Below are 17,696 nucleotides of genomic sequence, written 5' to 3'. Positions count from 1 at the left end.
TGTGTGCTTGGATCTCTTTAATGTTATCGTGACTCTTTTCATTTCTTCTTCTTTTTCACTTTTCCATTAAGAAAGTTCCAAGATTTAATTCTTTGCTTTCCCGAAAAAAAAATCCAGCGGAAAAAGATCGACGCGAGAGAATGGGCTGGGAGGAAAGTTCACCCCTTCATTTTCTTTGCGGAAGCTTTATTTAAATCTCCAGTGTAACTTCGCTAATTTCTCCCAGCCGTCGCCCAATAGTAACCTGTTTACTTGCTCTTGCTTCTGATATCCAGCCGATTTCCCCCAAGCATCCGGCACTGACGTACGCGATCGCTCTCTAAAAACCACTGCCGTGTAAAGAAGAATCGATCGGAAACTTTTCCGTCGAATCACAGATCCGCTCTTAGGCGATCGGCATTGAAAACTCCTAGTTAAGCTGATTACGTATACAGGGTGATTCGTCACTATCGAAAACTACTTTAACAACGGATTTTCCGTTGAATTCGTAATCGATGTTTCGATTTCAATCTTTTTGTTCTCTTTTCCTCGATTTACATACATATATTTTCTCAATACGTAGGAGATATTATTGATGATGAAATAATTTGAGTAAAATATCGAGTTTTTCGATTTATTTCTCAACTATATGTATATAGAATGTTCAATATTATGTAATTTATTAAGTAAATTAGTATCATACTTGTTTCACACGAATCACTTTCCGCGACATTACAGCACGCACGTGATGGTTCATTGCCTGAAAGGTCTCATTTATCTTCAGGCATTTGGCGGCATAGACGCGCCACTAAAATGTCTTACCAAAGAGAAAACTGGATGTTACGTAACTCTTACAATTATCTCTCATACGTATATCTTTAAGTGAATTTTTAACACACATTATCAAATATCTACGACAACTACAGCTGAGAAACTTATTATTTCTTCGATAATAAAATAAAATAAAATAATTTACAATAATTTAAATTCAATCATTTACATTTATTTATTCCTCCATAATATTCGAAACGAAATTTTCTATAAAGCTAAGAATTCTCATCGTTTCCTCTTATAGACATTCTTATAAGAAATTCTTAAACTCTGCAGAATTACTCAACATGGAGAAACAAAGGGTTAATATCCCGCATTTATATATATAAGCATAATATTTGTATCATAGATCGAACGACGCTTCGAAAATTATGCAGCGTTGTTTCAGCGAAAAGATTTTGACAGGTTATCGATTGCCTTCGTAGAGTTTTACCGGCGGTGGAGTGTAGAGCTGCTAAGCAAAATAGAGCGCGAACGCTGATACGCAACAAAACTACATACGCCAACACTACGCTCGTTGCTACTCGTGACCAAGCCAAGATTCTCTTGATTTATGGGATACTTGCAGCAAGTCAAGATCACCTTGATTTATGGAACGTTTCAACAGTGGTCGCGCGCGTGCGCTACATTTACCCGCGTCTTGGATCTAAAGTCGGTTATCAAATAATAAAACACGTTTCAGTTATGAAACTTCGCAAAATAATAGATTGCGTCAGTGCGTTCAAAAATCATTTTTAAATGTGCAAGAAGGTGGATAGTATTAACAAATCAAAGAAACTAAAATAATATTGCACATGATATCAAGGAAAATTTATTTTTTTTACAAAAAAAAAAATAAAATAAATAATGAAACATAAGGCATACATTTTTAATATTATGCATAATAACGAAAAGTTTTCAGCACTTTTTACGTCCGTAAAATGAAAAATTTCTACATTTTCAAAAGATACGAAGAGAGCTGAAAAGTTTCTACTACAATAGGAGATAGTATGATACAATATTACGTAATAACTCACTAACAAATACTTTCTCACGAATCATCGTGTACAAAAGTTTGGAATAAAACTTACCTCGTAAAGAAAAAAACTTGTAAAGTCTCATGCAAACAATACAGATATTCCAAAAATGCTCAAGTACGTAAGAAAAGATACAAACACTTATCGCGATTGGCATATGATGATTTAATAATTACTTACAAACTCCTATATGAAAAGTATACTCTCTCCATTTTGTCAAACCACTCGACTGTTGACAATCGATTGAGACAACAGTCGAGAATAAACTCAAACAAAGTTTTCAATTTTATTTAACTAATTTGTAACATGATATGAGCGCGCAAAAAGGATGGTATTAACATATTAAATCTCGAGTTATATGAACGGCGGGGGATTTATTATATATGCCAAGTTTAAAGGATATCCCAGGAGAAATCTGCAAAATTTTTGATACGCGCCCTAAATAGCTTTCTTGAACAAAGGAGAAGTCACATAGACAGGAATGTGAAAAAGAATTTTTCAAGCGTTTGTTACTTTTTTTAAATACTTCTATTGTCCGATTGTCGATGATATAAATTTAAAAGTCGTTAAAAAACGACGTTCCTACATTGCAAATTGATCTGTTCTCAATTGTGAATAAAAGCCAAAATATGGTCGTTCCAGTCGCATCGATTAAAAGCAGAACGTTCTATTTCAATTTCAAATATAGCGGATCAGCAGCCGACGATGGTTGGCTTGTTCGAACGTGAAACGATAATACCGCATCGGCTTGCCCTGCCGATGATCCGCAATTTGCATAATTCCCTGCGCGACTTAATTTCCGTCATCTTACCGCTACGAAACGAAAATCCTCTCCCGCCAATATCGCGAGATTTCTCGCAAAGATTGTCGTTCTCGAAATTAATGCCGGATTAGAAAGCTATGCAATTATCGACCTGTATTGCTTCAAATTTCAATATAACAGTCAACAGCAAGTTTCAGGCTATTGCGGCTAAAATATCATTAACGGAATGGAATTTCTCAACAGGAATATTGTAATTCGGAAAACAAGAAAACTGTTTTATCGTAGCGAGAATTCGATTTACATAAATAATTATTTCAAGATTACATCTAGTTACTGTGATAACATCACCGTAACCATTACTCCGGCAAAATATTATCCGGAAATAAATAAATAAATTTGATGCGGATTTCAGAATTAGATTAGTTACGCAAATTATGTTACTGGCATTCATTATTATTATCATGAATCAACAATTGCAAAACGTCTATTAAGCAAGCGGATGCAAATTCACGATTAAATCACGGGTTATTTGACGTACAAATGCCCGAGTCGACATTATTCATCCATTATGCAGCGCAGATTTTCGCAAGTCTCAAAGTGCATTAACGGCGCTTATTGGGATGAATGAGCGCTATATAGTTAATATTAGCATAAATACGGAACTGCATGTCGTAATCCTGCGCTTATCATTTATATAACTCGTAATAACACACCGTTACGAGCATTACATATTATACATAGCTTTGAGAGACCGTTAATTTTTGCAACATTAATTCTTTTTGTCGTTTCCAATCTAATCAATCTTTAGACTTAGTACTCTTTTAAATAGAAATAGTGTATTATCACTGAAAAATAGTGAAGCACGTCATTTCGAGAAAATAAACATTTTTACTGTTTATGTGTATGCGTGTGTGTGTGTGTGTGTGTGTGTGTGTGTGTGTGTGTGTGTGTGTGTGTGTGTGTGTGTGTGTGTGTGTGTGTGTGTGTGTGTGTGTGTGTGTACATTTTATATATTTATTGTTGTTGATTATTTTATAGAGAGCGATACCAGTTTATCATGCGTGTTATTGATGAGATATTCCGTACACATGGGCTTTGGTACATGTGTGAAACATACACAACAAACATGCATGTGCATACACACACAAGGGGACACGATTATCGCTGTAAAGGCGTCTACGTGTATTTATGACCGAATTAACCCGCGGAAATACCAAGTGCAGTGGCATAAATGTGGTCTCATAAATACGAGCGAACGGCTACGTTTACGTATAAAATCGCGGCCTGCGATATCCCCGAAAGATCGGTCGTCGCCAATTTATGGACTTCTCATTTATATGACACTTGTAAAAACGCTGAGCCGATCTAAATTGTAGTAGCGAGCGCGAGAATGTCGGAGGGCGAAATAAAGCGGCACTGTATCCATTTTTTATTATAGGTATTTTTCCATTCTCCAAATGCCTTGGCCGATATAATATAAATTTTCTTTTTTTAAGAAACACGAAAATGCACTTTCCGATTTTTTCCGCAGATTCCAAAAATGTTTTCGGTTCCATCGTTTTTTTTTCTTGGTAGTTCTCATAATAGGCGTCACATTTCGCGGCACTAGTCGATACTAAAATTCGCACTTTTAGATGTTTAGAATATTTATAACACATGTATGCATATATATATATATATATATATATATATATATATATATATATATATATATAGACGAAGAAATGAGAAATTGCGTCTTCTAATTTTAATGAAATGCATATCGTAATCGCGTTACATTTACACATTTTAATTTATGCACGAATAGCGAACATTTTGTATCACTTTATTATGATGAAGATGAAAAATAAATGAAATTTCGCTTTATTATAATATTAATGCAATGTGGCTATATTTCATTATCTACGCCGCTTATTATCGCGAATATTTTTTAATCGAGGTTACAGTCCAAACTGGAAGAGAAGAGAGCGGAGATTGTTTCAAAATTAGATTATAGATAATTTTTCAGGAGCAAACAAGATTGCAAGATTTTGGAAAATTAACATTTAAATGTATAAGTAAATAATAAAATTCAGAATTTTTTTAGTTGACTTTAATAAAATTTTTAATTCCTATCTCTCTGTGTTTGTTTCTCTCTCTCTCTCTCTCTCTCTCTCTCTCTCTTAATTTTATTAGAATATACGATAATAAAAATTAAACGAAAAATCCATTCTTCATCAGGTTTTCCTTCGCCTCAGTTTAGTTAAAAAAAAGTATTGCAAAAAAGTATAAAATAAATTATTATATTTGAAATATTATGTAAACTGAAATGAAACATGATATTCATATTTCTATCTTGTCGATGAATACCAATCGGAGACAAAGAGAAAATTATTTCAAAAACACAAGATACAAGAAATCGAATTATATTATAATAATTGTAGCATGAAGGCGACATAAAGATCATCGTGTGAAACAAACGAGATATCGTACAATAGATGAAAAAATAAACATTACGATCATTAACAGAATTTTACAATGCATATTTAATACTAATTTATTATTTCAGAAATTTGATATAATATATTCCCAGATTCATGTTTTTATTTTTCTGCGCAGCTTAGGTTCGTTATACATTTAAATTTGCGCTTTACATTAAATATAATTAAAAAGGAGAGAGAGAGAGAGAGAGAGAGAGAGAGATAAGAAAAATTTGCCATCCAATCATATTGAGGTAATATAAAAATCTAGCACTGCACGTCGAATCTAAATTCGAATTAATAAAATATAATATTCGAACCACATTAAATTAATTTTGGCCAAAGTATTGTGTGCAAATTAACCTCCGTCATATAGTGCGCCTTGTCCAGTTATTGTTAATCATTATAATATATACGCACCTATGTAATGCACATAATTCATGCAAATACATGAATATCATGAATAATTAATTCTCTCTGAATTGTCGCGAAATTAACACGGATTATAGTACATTATATCTTGTGTATAATATTTTCTTTTTATCAGTCCTATGATGTAACTAATTCGCTATATTTAATATCCATTCGGTAAAATCCGCATAATTCGGCCGGATACATGAGAGATATAAATATTTGTTCTAATGAAAATACTGCCAAATTAAAATCTATCAATATAATATCCAGTATATCATTATTTTTTATTAATTCCTTGCAACGAAATGAAATCTATCGTAATTTATTAATTCCATCAACAGAAGGAAACAGCATGAATGATTATGCTATAATAAAAAGTTTAAGATCCTTACATGTATTTCATATCAATATTTCTTTAAAGAGACATAACTAAAATTTCTTCACACATCTTAGTTCAAAATACCATTTCGATGTACGTAAAATCTCATATTTCAATTAATAATTCAATTTAAATATCATTATTGTTTTACATGCCACGATAATTTCGATTATTATTCCTACGAGATACAATCTAAGATTCAATCTCAGTATACACTTCGAAAAGCTTCGTGGTGACGAGTTAATTCCGCAATATCAAGCATTCACCGTGATGGCAAGGTGAAAAGGCTAATTCCTGTCAATATTCCCTCTCCATTCAGGCGCGAATCCATTAAAAGCCGATCGAACAACGTAAGATGAAGAAGCTCCCGCCGATCGATTTTCTGTCGCGTCTTCCTTTCTTTTTTTTTCTTCTTCACTCTCCGGGACGCGATTTGAACCGGGTCAAGTGCACTTGCACAGCGGCAAACTGCCAAATCGCGATCGCGTTCGCAACTGAGAATGAATCGAAAGACCGTTCGCCTAGTTGGTCATTAGCATAGTTTATTACCGTTCACCCTTCCTTCCCCCGCCCCTCTCCCCTCCCCCCTCTCTCTCTCTCTCTCTCTTTCTCTCAAATAGACATCGTACTGCTTTTGATTGCAGTCGAAACTATAGTTTGACCGAGAACCGATATATCCCGACTCGAGCGACTCAGTGGGAGTCGTTTTTTTCTATTTATTCCATTTTTGAGATGAATGGAAGGGAGGAGGGCATCTGATTGCTTTTCCGATATTTATTTCAGCAGTTTCCATTAATCATAGATAAAGATCCCCCGCGTGTAAAAAGCGCGGTAAAAGGAACCCGATGTAGCCGCCGATTCGTACAAAGCGTCAGATTCTTTCGCAAGAATCTCACCTCTCTCTCTTTTAGCGCGGAAAAGAAAAAAAAAAAAACGGGATCGTGCTTAAAGATTGTGCGTGATATTTCGACAATAATTTTGTGCGTCGGATTTCCGCACAAAATTATTAACTAAAGCTTTCCGGGTGCGATCAATGAATTGTTTAAAACGCTTTACACGCCGCTTGTAACATAAAATTAAATTAACAACATTTATGTAGCATGTTGCGGAGCCAAAATTAAATGTAGAGTTAACAACAAGTTTTAATCAAACTTCAAATTGCAGTATCGACCGAAAATTGTTAAACATGACAATGAATAGGATGAAATAGCCTATGGAACAGAAGAAAAGCAAGCAAAATTGTAAATTTAGATTTTACATTTTATATCGAATCTAAATCTGACATTTTAATATTAAATTTTAAATACTTTTACAATTTATATTTTTATTACTTTTTTTTTAATTTTAATTTTTATTATTATTTTTAGTCATTCATGCATTTGGATTTTTATTTGGTCAAAGAAAGAATGAAGACTAAAATTAAAATTAAAATTTAAATTTAAATAAAATTTAAATAAAGTACATCCAAAAGTGACACTAATATTTCAATAATTTTTAAAAATTTAGATTCTCTTTTACAGAAATATAAAGTATTTTTTATTTTATTTTTAAAAAACTCATTCTCTCTGCATTGTCTTAAGCTTTCATCCGCGTGCACATAAATATAATTGCGAATTTATCATTCTTCTTTTCGATGACAATTCCGATATTTAAAGAACTCGTTGCACGATGCGAAAACACAATTGTAAATCTAAAGCGATTGTTTCGTATTCTATTTAAGCGATTATCGTATTGCGTGTTAAATCGCGTTGAGCTGTCACGTATTAATGCACGAGTTTTTCGCAGACGAGCCCGATGCGTTTCGACACTCCCTACTGCGTTTTTCGCTGCTGCGCTCAGGTGTAATGCACTTCATTTCGCGGTGTAATTATTGCTGGCTATAAATTGCGCGACCGCGTCGGGCGCGCGAATCAATCATCGGCTCGAAATAAAATCCGTCCGTGTTACATTCAACGAAACGAAATATAATCGACGAGATGATTTATTACACGACACGACGAAATATTGCGATTGCAGCAGTTCTTCGACGAAGCGTCGATTATCGCAAATAATATTGCTTCCGGTACAATTACTTTTGCAACGATTATTTGAAAACTTGGTAACGAATCACTATAGAAGTCATTTTGTAAAAGAGATTATCGAATATCGAGACATCTCCCGATATTATCTTTGAAGCATTTCTCTCTCTGGCATTGCTCACTCTGTCGTGATACGAATTCACAATGGAGTTGATATTTATAAAAATAATAATAATATTAATAAAACTGTCAGCATTTTAGGTAAAAAAAATGTGACGAAAAAAAAACCTCGACGTGTCGCTGTGAGTTGATTTAAACAAGTTTCGTTACTCCATTCTCTCTCTTTTTCGTGAATTGCAAGAGATTCGTGCGTGTAAACACGCGCCTTCGATATTTTCGCGAGTGAATGGCGCAACCGAACACGCGCTCAACCTCCACCGATCGTGTTTATTTATTTTTTCGAGTTAACCGATTTTCATAAAGCACGCTGTTTGCACTTGGACTCGAAGCGAGTCGCGCGAAAGCGATGCGCACGTTCGGCCAATATTTGCAAGAAGCGTGCCGCAGCGCATAATGTTTGATTGCGAATATTGTTCGAGTAGATTCGAGTGTGAAAGGAAGGAGAGGAAGGAAAGTATCGTCGTAGTTACACGGAATGATTTTAGCGATTCACAAGCCGGTTGACATTTAAAGACCGCACTACTTACTGCCTGTCACACAGTAGCTACTGCCACTGCGACGTGCTCGCGCAAACTCCTATGACGGATGTAAGTCATGTAGCCTAGTTTCAGGTGCTATGTCAAGTTGCTTTAAGTGTCTGGCTGCCGTTTTGGCCGCGTGGTCGTCATTTTCCCAGAATTCTCCTTCTTAGACCATTCATCATTACGTTTCCAGTTTAGGGAAGTGATTATAAAAATGCATAATCTATTTCTCATCAATTTTTTGAGACGAAATTTAGGCAAAATGTATAAACACTATGCTTGTATAATATTTAATATATTAATTTTAATATTAATATTAATATTAATTTTTATATTAATATTAATATTAATATTTTAAAAATTTTTTAAATTATTTATATTAATATTAATATTAATATTAATATTTTTATATTAATGTATCATAGTTTGCTCCATGTTATGTTATCGATATGCTATATTTTTTTTTCGGCAGAAATATAGAGGTAGAAAAATGTAGGTGAAAAATTTTTCATCTTTCTTTGACAGTAGACAGATACGTTCTATTATTTATCGCGCATAATAAATTCTCGACGGTTTTGAGGCTGTGTCTTGTTCATCGTCGACGCTAAGATATCTCCGTCTGGCAAATCATGAAAAATGCAGAGGCGTACATTCAAATACAGATCCAGCAGCCGCGACAATGCTGGATGATTTCCTTCGAGACGAGATTTCTTTAAACCCTTTGTTACCGAGCCACGTTTATTCTTCGTTTATTCCTTCTCGCTTTTACAGGCGCAACTGTACATCTTTTACGAGCACACCCGGTATATCCTTTCAAGACGTGAACGAAGTAATAACGCGTGCCACGAAGAATTTAGGCCGTTTTATCCCTCCGGAAATGCGTGCAAAAAATGCGAAGGGGCTCACGTTTCCTAGCACAAATGAAAGAGACTGCCGGAACCGTAAAGTTTTTCTTGGTTTACCGCTTCTGTTCGCGGTCAAAGCATTCTGTTTTTCTTCGTGCAAAGTATTCCGCAGGGTTAAAGATTTAATTTTGTTATGTAAAAATAAAAAGGAAAGTTCTTTTTTATTAAGATGAAAGAAAAAGCTGGTAAAAAAGTTTTTTAAATTTTTTCCACAAATATTTTTAACAAAGTATTGCAATGTCTTATTAAAATTCCATTATCGTATTATTTTACTTCAATATATATATATATATATATATATATATATATATATATATATATATATATACTTTAATGTTTTTAAAATTTACATTGCTAAGTAAATAACTTATAAATTTTAATAAAAACGTATTAAATCCTTAAAAAGAAAAAAGCAAATATTTTTTCTTCAATATTTTTTCTGACTAGAATTAAACATTTGTAGAAAGCCATATATACATATGTGACAAAAATTACAATATATTGTACAAAAATTTTCGTACTATTGTAAAAAATTCTTTATATTTTCTCAGCACGTCGTATCGGCAATTTTCCTAGCGAAAGGGCCGAAAGCGAGATTCCTGTGAATAATATAACTAAAGGGAACACGGCAGAGATATGCGCTTCTCTCGGTTCGCCCTGAATCGTAATCATGCCAAAATCAGGCACAACCCCGGAAATTTTTCGGTCGATCGAGCCATGCGCGTTAATTACGCCGCCGCTCCGTGAGCGGCGAAAGATTACAAGGGTTTTCGCTAACAGCGGTGGCGACTCGAGGTAGGGAAGTGAAGGGGAGAGGGAGGTGAAAATTTCGCGGTGTTTCGACAGGGATCTTTCCGGTTGTTTTGACTGAAACCACCCGGGTACCGTTACCCACCATAATTTTCGCGGCGCCGCGCCGACTGCCTCGGTGCAACCAATTTCGATGCCGCATTACCCTTTTGCGGTTATCCCGCCGTTTGCAACGGCTCCGCAACGAATCAGAAATCGGCAGCTTCCAAGCTTCGATGCCGGTCAATTCATCCAATTCGATAGCCGGCTGCAAACCCGTCATTCGATATATTTCGCGATCGAAACCGCGAGATAAAATTGAAATTCCTCGAATATCGAATAAATTATCAGGAAAATTTAATCAGATAAGAGGCATTAACTGACATTCCTAGAATTGTATTCTCAGTCTTATAAATGATTGCTTTAATTGTCCGCAACATAGCAATGCGAGGAGTTGAATTAAAGAAAATTCTTTTTTAATAAAAATTATTATATTTTTTTACGATACTTTATAATTTGATGATTTTAACAAGTTTCTTTTCATGTTTAGAAGCAAATTTTTTTATTATGCAGGGCCTAAATACGCTTATAATACGCAATATCATTGATCAGATAATGAAGTAATCTGTTGATCTCAATTAATGCAAATGCGAAATCTTGTGTCTTTAAGATTTTTTCCGTAATAATAAAAAAGTAGAAAATTATAATATAATATCTGCAAATATTTTAAAGTAGCTTTCAAGATTAAGATTCTTACAGAAGCTGACCCTTTCATCATTAAATTGCAATATCATTTGAAAAATGCAAAACATAATGTACTGTCTCCGTACAATCAGAATATAACATTAAAAGCGAGCTGAAGTAGTTTCTATTGTGTTGTCAATCAAATACTTCACTCAACGACATGTATATTAAAAAGTACCATATATTCAAAGATTTATATTTACTATAATTATAGTATCTAATAAATAAAATATTTTTAATTTATGCACATAATTTATATGCAATTTCATTTCAGAATAAAATATCATGATCAATTTCATTGATCAACATAAATGTCTTGAATTTATTAGAACATGTTTGATAAAGCATGTAAACATATTCACATAAAGATCTAGTGTTATTAATTTTTATAAAAGCTTATTGAAAGACAGAACACATATATTTAATTCATTTTATTTTCTTAGCTCGACAACGTGGAGATACTACATTTTAGAATCGTCCTATTATAAGAACAAAGACAAGTTTCATACTTGCAATTCAATTTTCGAAATCCGTTGGAAACTATAATACGCGACAAAAAGAAAATTGCCCTACCCTTCGTGAGTCCATCCGGAAATCTCATCGGGAATGAAATCGCCTTTCGAAGCATTTTCGTGGTATCGCGAACAATTCTAATCTTTACGAACAGGCCTTCGTGCCAAAAAACGCAAGCTTATCTGTTTATCTAATCTATTTAGGAAAAAATTCTGATAATACAAATTTTTTTTTAATTATTAAAAATATGAATTTTCCATTTCACAGATTGTGAAGTGAAATTTAATTTTCTCTTATTTTATAATATATTCACAATTTTAATATATTTTTACGACATAAATTTATGACATTTAAATACAATATTAATTATAAAAAAATAAGATATTTATTTTCTTAAATTATTATATTATTTAATTAAACATTGAAAAAAATTGCGTTAATAATTCAGTGCATTACTCTTACATCATAATTGTAAAATTACTGCAACTTCATTACATGTTGCTCTCTCGACTTTTCCATTTCGACGGCGACAGAGTTTTTAGCTCGGACAGCTTGCCGCCGAGGCTTTCGGAAGACGGAAATGGCATACGGCGGCAAGCGGAAGCTGATACAAATAACGAATAAAGTGCCGTCTTTCATCGTCGAAAAAAGCGCATTTCTTCCGGCAGTGCAAATGAGCTGCGGACCAGGCCCAAGTGTAATTATCTCGGGCGAAGTGCATGAATTTATCTCTTCTCCATGCTCGATGAATGCGCGCGCCGGCTACTCCGGAAAGATAAATATTCAGATATGCATAACAGGAAGAGGAGGCAAAGGCGAGCGCGCGGCCGCGATTTGTACGACTCGCCGACTCATTTCTTTCACAAGGGACTCCACGCCTGTCTCACCCGTTAGAAGAACATTAATTTCGCAAAATCGCATGTCCTCCAGCACCAAATGCACTTGCGGAAATGCAATTATGCGAGTATATACGCCAAGAGAGAGGGAATATGAACGAATAACACAGTGTTCTATTCAAAGAGTCACTGACGCGCACTAAACGTGAAAATTTAATATAGGAGAGCTATTTATTAAATGTTCCATTTCTCTAAAACGGCATATTTCATTGAACGGGAAAAATCTCCATTTTCGTGATAATATTTTTATGCAAAATTACAAAAAAAAAAAAATAAATTTATTCAATTTCCCCTTTTCCAATTTTTTTTCGAAATTTATGCCGAGTTACATCGAAATCGGCAATCTCATGTATATATCTATCTATCTATTGTACGTATTCACGTAATATGCCTGTAGTAATCACGACTCGCTTTCTCTGGAGCGCGCGCTAAACGTCAATGCAAAATTCATTTAGCTCGCATATTCGGCTAATTATACTTTGTCCCATTCTCTGCAACCACCACTGGGTTGCCGAATACACCTTTGCCGTGCGCGTTACGCGGATGTATTAATAACTCTCCATTATTCCGTCGTGGCACGAAATCGCCGAGTTCCGTCAAATTTCAATTCTCGATTAATTATACAGTTAATTACGCAGTTGCCCGCGGAGCATTTTCAATGTCCCTCATCACTCTTATCGTAGAGTTCGTTGCGAAACCACATGATTTCGCTTTCTCATTCGGTCGAATATATATAGCGCAAGGATATCTAAAAATGATATCTAAAAATATGAAAATTACACCTAACCATTCTTTTAGATCTGATTTTTTTATCTATTAAAACTTTGACTTTTTTTTCCTAAATTGATTTTACACAATTATAAATAATTCGTATATTTGGTATGAAAATTCTTTGCCATAAATAAGAATTAAAACGAAATAACAGCTGATAAAGTAGCGGTAAAGTTTATATCGACGCGGGATTGTGACAAATCAGTTCTCAAGATAATCCGTCGATTATCAATGTTAAACTATTTCTGGCAATACGCACGTATGTTATGGATGGAATAGATGCAAATGCGATTGTTATTTGGAGCGCTCGCATAAAACTAAATAACGAATGCGATCGTGCGGTGAAAGACAAATGAACGTATACAGTTAATAGGAACGTATACCGCGATTGTTTCAAAAATGCGCACGTAACAGCTCGTGAATTCGCATGATGCATATTAATGCGACAGTAATCGCGCGGACACACGGTGACATGGGGATTGGATAAGGCTAATGCCGGTTCATTCGGTTTCTCGCGTGATGCATCACTTTATGCATTTCTATGCAACGTTGCGAATGATCGCGATTTATGATCGTTTGCTGAGCACATACATAGTCATAGGAGGCTGTACCTATAAAGAACTACTTTTTATCGATTAAAATGATAAGAAGATGTGAAATAAAAATACAAAGTTATGCTCGCTTGAGAATGACAGCTATATAATCTCCGAAAACGCAAGCGATCAATTTTCCAAGCAATCTAACACGCTTGATCAGCGAATTTCAGGAATACGTCAGATCCAATATTGAATCTTACGCTAGGGGGATAATAAGAGAAGAGAGTGCGCGCTCGCGTGTATGCTGCTGGTCGAGCCAAGTGAAGGCGAGAAGTCGCCGTAAACCGCCCTCACGACGCTCGTTCCAGTTCCAGAAAACTGTTCGCCAAGAAATCAATCGAGGGTGCGAATGCCCCGACACACGAGAAACATGCTACCACTGTACTGTTGCTGTATTACGCTGACCCCAATTCTACAAATCCGTCGAGGCTCCCCGGCGCCGCCGACATATAAAATTACGTCAAACTTGGGACTATTCAGTCTCAAAATACCAGTCCCGTTCCTCGGAGACAAGTTTCTTGAACAATTTATCCTCAGAGGCCTCGTATCTAGTCATGCAAATGGCTAAGGAGCGAATTATGACATTGCCCTTTACTATCACGCTATGTAAAATCTGCAATTTTGTTACGTTTTACGTAAATAGAAATTGGAAAATGTTATGTGGAATCGTATATTAATGCTAGGATATAAATACAGCAACTCTAAATTATATATTTGATATTTCAAAAAAAAAAAAAACGGATGGAAAGATATAAAGGAAAATGAAAAATGAGAATTATGTATTTATATTGCAAATAAATCAGTTCTTCATAACAGATAAAAACGGATTTTTATATATATATATATAATAGTAAAATTTATATTTTTAAATATTAAAATCCCAAAACGTACATTATTACGAAAGCTTGAGCGAATAGAATTGTAGGCGATCGAAAAATAAATATTTTACAAATAAATTATTTTAGTGATTGAATCGAGTTGAGTAACGGATTATATAGTTTTGCATTTATAACAATTTCCGGTTTAAGATCCCACAATTGATATTTTGTTCCCAAGAAGAATCATGTACTCATCGGCACGAAAAATTTATGCCCCAGCGTCGTGATAATACATCACATCCTGCATCACATACTGCATCACATTCCGCCGCATTCCAAGATCCCCGGAACGCTGGTAATAAAGGCGAAGTATTCTACGAGTGCTCGTTTCTGTTTCAGGTGAACATCCGGCCGCGATGCAGCACGGAAACACGGCAGCCGGCTCGCCCAACTCTAAGACGGTACTAGTGATGCTCGCCTTCCTTCTGGGTCAGCTGAGATAATGTGCGCGTACACAAAGGTCTCGCTCGAGACATTTATAAAATCGATGGACACGCATAGCGAGGTGATTGCCCACACGTCCTTAACACGTTAAGTCTTTTGCACAGATTGCTCTGGATAATTATGTCATTTAGAGCGCGGGACGATAAGACTACATAATTTACATTTAATTGCGTAATGTCACGTCGTAGTCGGGCAATTAAAATGGAGGTTTAAATTACTGAGAGCGAAAAATGAAACTTATGGAATCTGCGAACTGATACCTTTCAAACTGCGATTTTTATCTTTTACGATTAATAGATTTTCGAAAGATGATATTTTAACATTATGCAACTTTTATTCTCGATATAATTTTTTATGGCATTTGTTATTTTTGTTAATCATATAAGTACAAAATAGAAATGTATCGATTATAAATTAGAATTTTTCTCCGCTTAAGTTATTCATTTTAAAGCGAAAACTTTTTTGAATTTGTCTCGTTATTACTTTAATTATGTCGTATTTTAAATTGCTCGCATTGTGCTCGCATTTATCTTGTCCTTTTTAATCTCTCATGAAAATACTCATCTCGTTTATCTTGAACTTAATTGTGAGGTTGGCCGCTAGAATGAGAAATATGAAGATAATCTCTGAGAGGCAGCTAGTTCTTACGTAATAAAGGGGAGACTCTGTGCCTAAGGGTTAAGGAGCGGAGTGTGGGGCAGCCGTATACGGTCTCAAAACCACGGATTCTGCGCGACGAACTTTTCAGTCGACTTTTCTCCGATTATCCGAAAACTCGGAAAGGAAACGAACTCGGAGCCGAAACTTTTCATACATTTGTCGTAGCGACAGCGGCAATATATTTACAGTTGAAAACTGTACGTACGGAACATTAAATAGCTGCGTAATGATAACGAGCGAACCGAGACGTTTTCACTTTGTTTCAGTAATTGGCGTACTGAAAGCGTTTTCAGTAATTGGCGTTACTGAATAAATAATATTTTCAACATCAATTGCGTTCAAAATTAATAATTATCACGTTGTGTTTAATGGCCGTTCGCCCAAATAACAAGCAGATTCTCTCGTTTACTTTTATTAATTGACGATGCACCTGATTTGCCAAACGCATCGTTTTTTAATTGTATATCGTATTTCAGATATCCTTTTTTTTTATTTTTAATTGCTTTCCTTTACAACACAGTTCGTAAACACATCAATAATCAAATAATAGGATAATACCAATCGCGATACAATATCGCGATTCAATTCCGATTTGTTTACAGCAGTTATAATAATTATAAAGAAAAGCGATCAATTGGCGCGATTAAGCATGTAGTTATTTTCGCGTGCTAAGCTTCTTTTGCATTCTGTATTCATACATAGATGATCAAATAATAATAAAATGTACCTATTTGCAAATACTTAATTAGCCAGGCATCTGTTTGGCTTAGCTCAAGAAATTAGTTTATGCTTCGCTATTTAGCATCGGTACGATTCAGTGTTGAGAGAGATAATACACGGCAAGCGTTGAAAAATGATTCGTATCATCACAGATAGAACAGCCGAAGGTTCTTATCATATCCACGAGTGTCAATATTATTCAAGAATTTCAGCGACGTCGAGATCAGGATTCTTACAGTTTATAATTAGAGATGATCCCTGCGCTTCGCGCGCCAGAGACCGGATTCAAGATTACATTGTCGTTGCTGAGATTTTAGAATAATTGCGTGGTAATGTCTAACAATGACGCGATGCAAACATAAGAATTAACGATAATGCTCAGCGCGAGTGTTGACACGAAGAGACATAATTGAGCGCGGGTGAAAGGGGATAGAGCGAGCAGATAAAACAGAATTATGTCTCGCGCTTTTTCCCGACCATAGAGAGAAAATTCGTGAGTGGAAGGAGTGTTAAGTGTAAAATAAATGTATCACGAGTAAGTTTAACCGAAGGGCGATGTAATAAAAAAGGGGTAGACCGATAGTCTCTCCACCCGCGGCAAAGTACTTTCTACTTACAGCATAAGTGTTAAATAAAACTTAAAAGAAACACACAGAGGACACATACACAAACACACACACACACACACACACACACACACACACATGCACACGCATACACACACCTTACAGATAATAGTAGAGAAATGTATGTAAACCACACACACACATACACGCGCGTGACTTTACGACTCGTATGATTTACACCCACGACTAGTCCGAAAAAAGAAAAAAAAAAAAAAAACTGTGTTCCCCACCCACTCGCATCCTTCTCACGATCTGAGTTTTCACACGATTCTCTTGCGAGAAAACGCATTCTTGTACATAATGTTTTACTCTTGTAAATAAATTATCCACACAACGCTTCTCGATTCATTCTCATCGCGCACGTCCCGTCAACCAGCGATCACCTCGTATAATATCGAAAAATATTCATATTTTGATAGAAAAAAAAAAAGATGATTCACTTATGTAAAGTAGAAAACTGTCTGCTTGTTTTAATCGTGTCGCAATTTTATTTCGTTATTATTAGAGACAGAGTATGTAACTGTGATACGCGAAATGTAGACTAAATCACGATGTAACTTTTCGTCTATTTCGTTAATAATGGTTGGTAATTCG

At 35.0% G+C, this 17,696-nt stretch overlaps 1 protein-coding gene across 1 annotated transcript in view; it reads left to right on the top strand.

Moving 5' to 3' along the window:
* LOC126851581 (zwei Ig domain protein zig-8) overlaps positions 1 to 17,436 on the top strand; it is a 281,824-nt gene extending 264,388 nt beyond the window's left edge. The window contains exon 6 of the mRNA XM_050595691.1: positions 14,992 to 17,436. Within this exon, the coding sequence (XP_050451648.1) occupies positions 14,992 to 15,095 (104 nt within the window). The 3' untranslated portion in view covers positions 15,096 to 17,436. The remainder of the gene's footprint in view (positions 1 to 14,991) is intronic.
* Positions 17,437 to 17,696: the final 260 nt, after the last annotated feature.

This window comes from Cataglyphis hispanica, chromosome 8 (genome assembly GCF_021464435.1).
Source record: "Cataglyphis hispanica isolate Lineage 1 chromosome 8, ULB_Chis1_1.0, whole genome shotgun sequence".
Taxonomy (NCBI): Eukaryota; Metazoa; Arthropoda; class Insecta; order Hymenoptera; family Formicidae; genus Cataglyphis; species Cataglyphis hispanica.
This window is presented reverse-complemented; position numbering and strand designations above follow the sequence as displayed.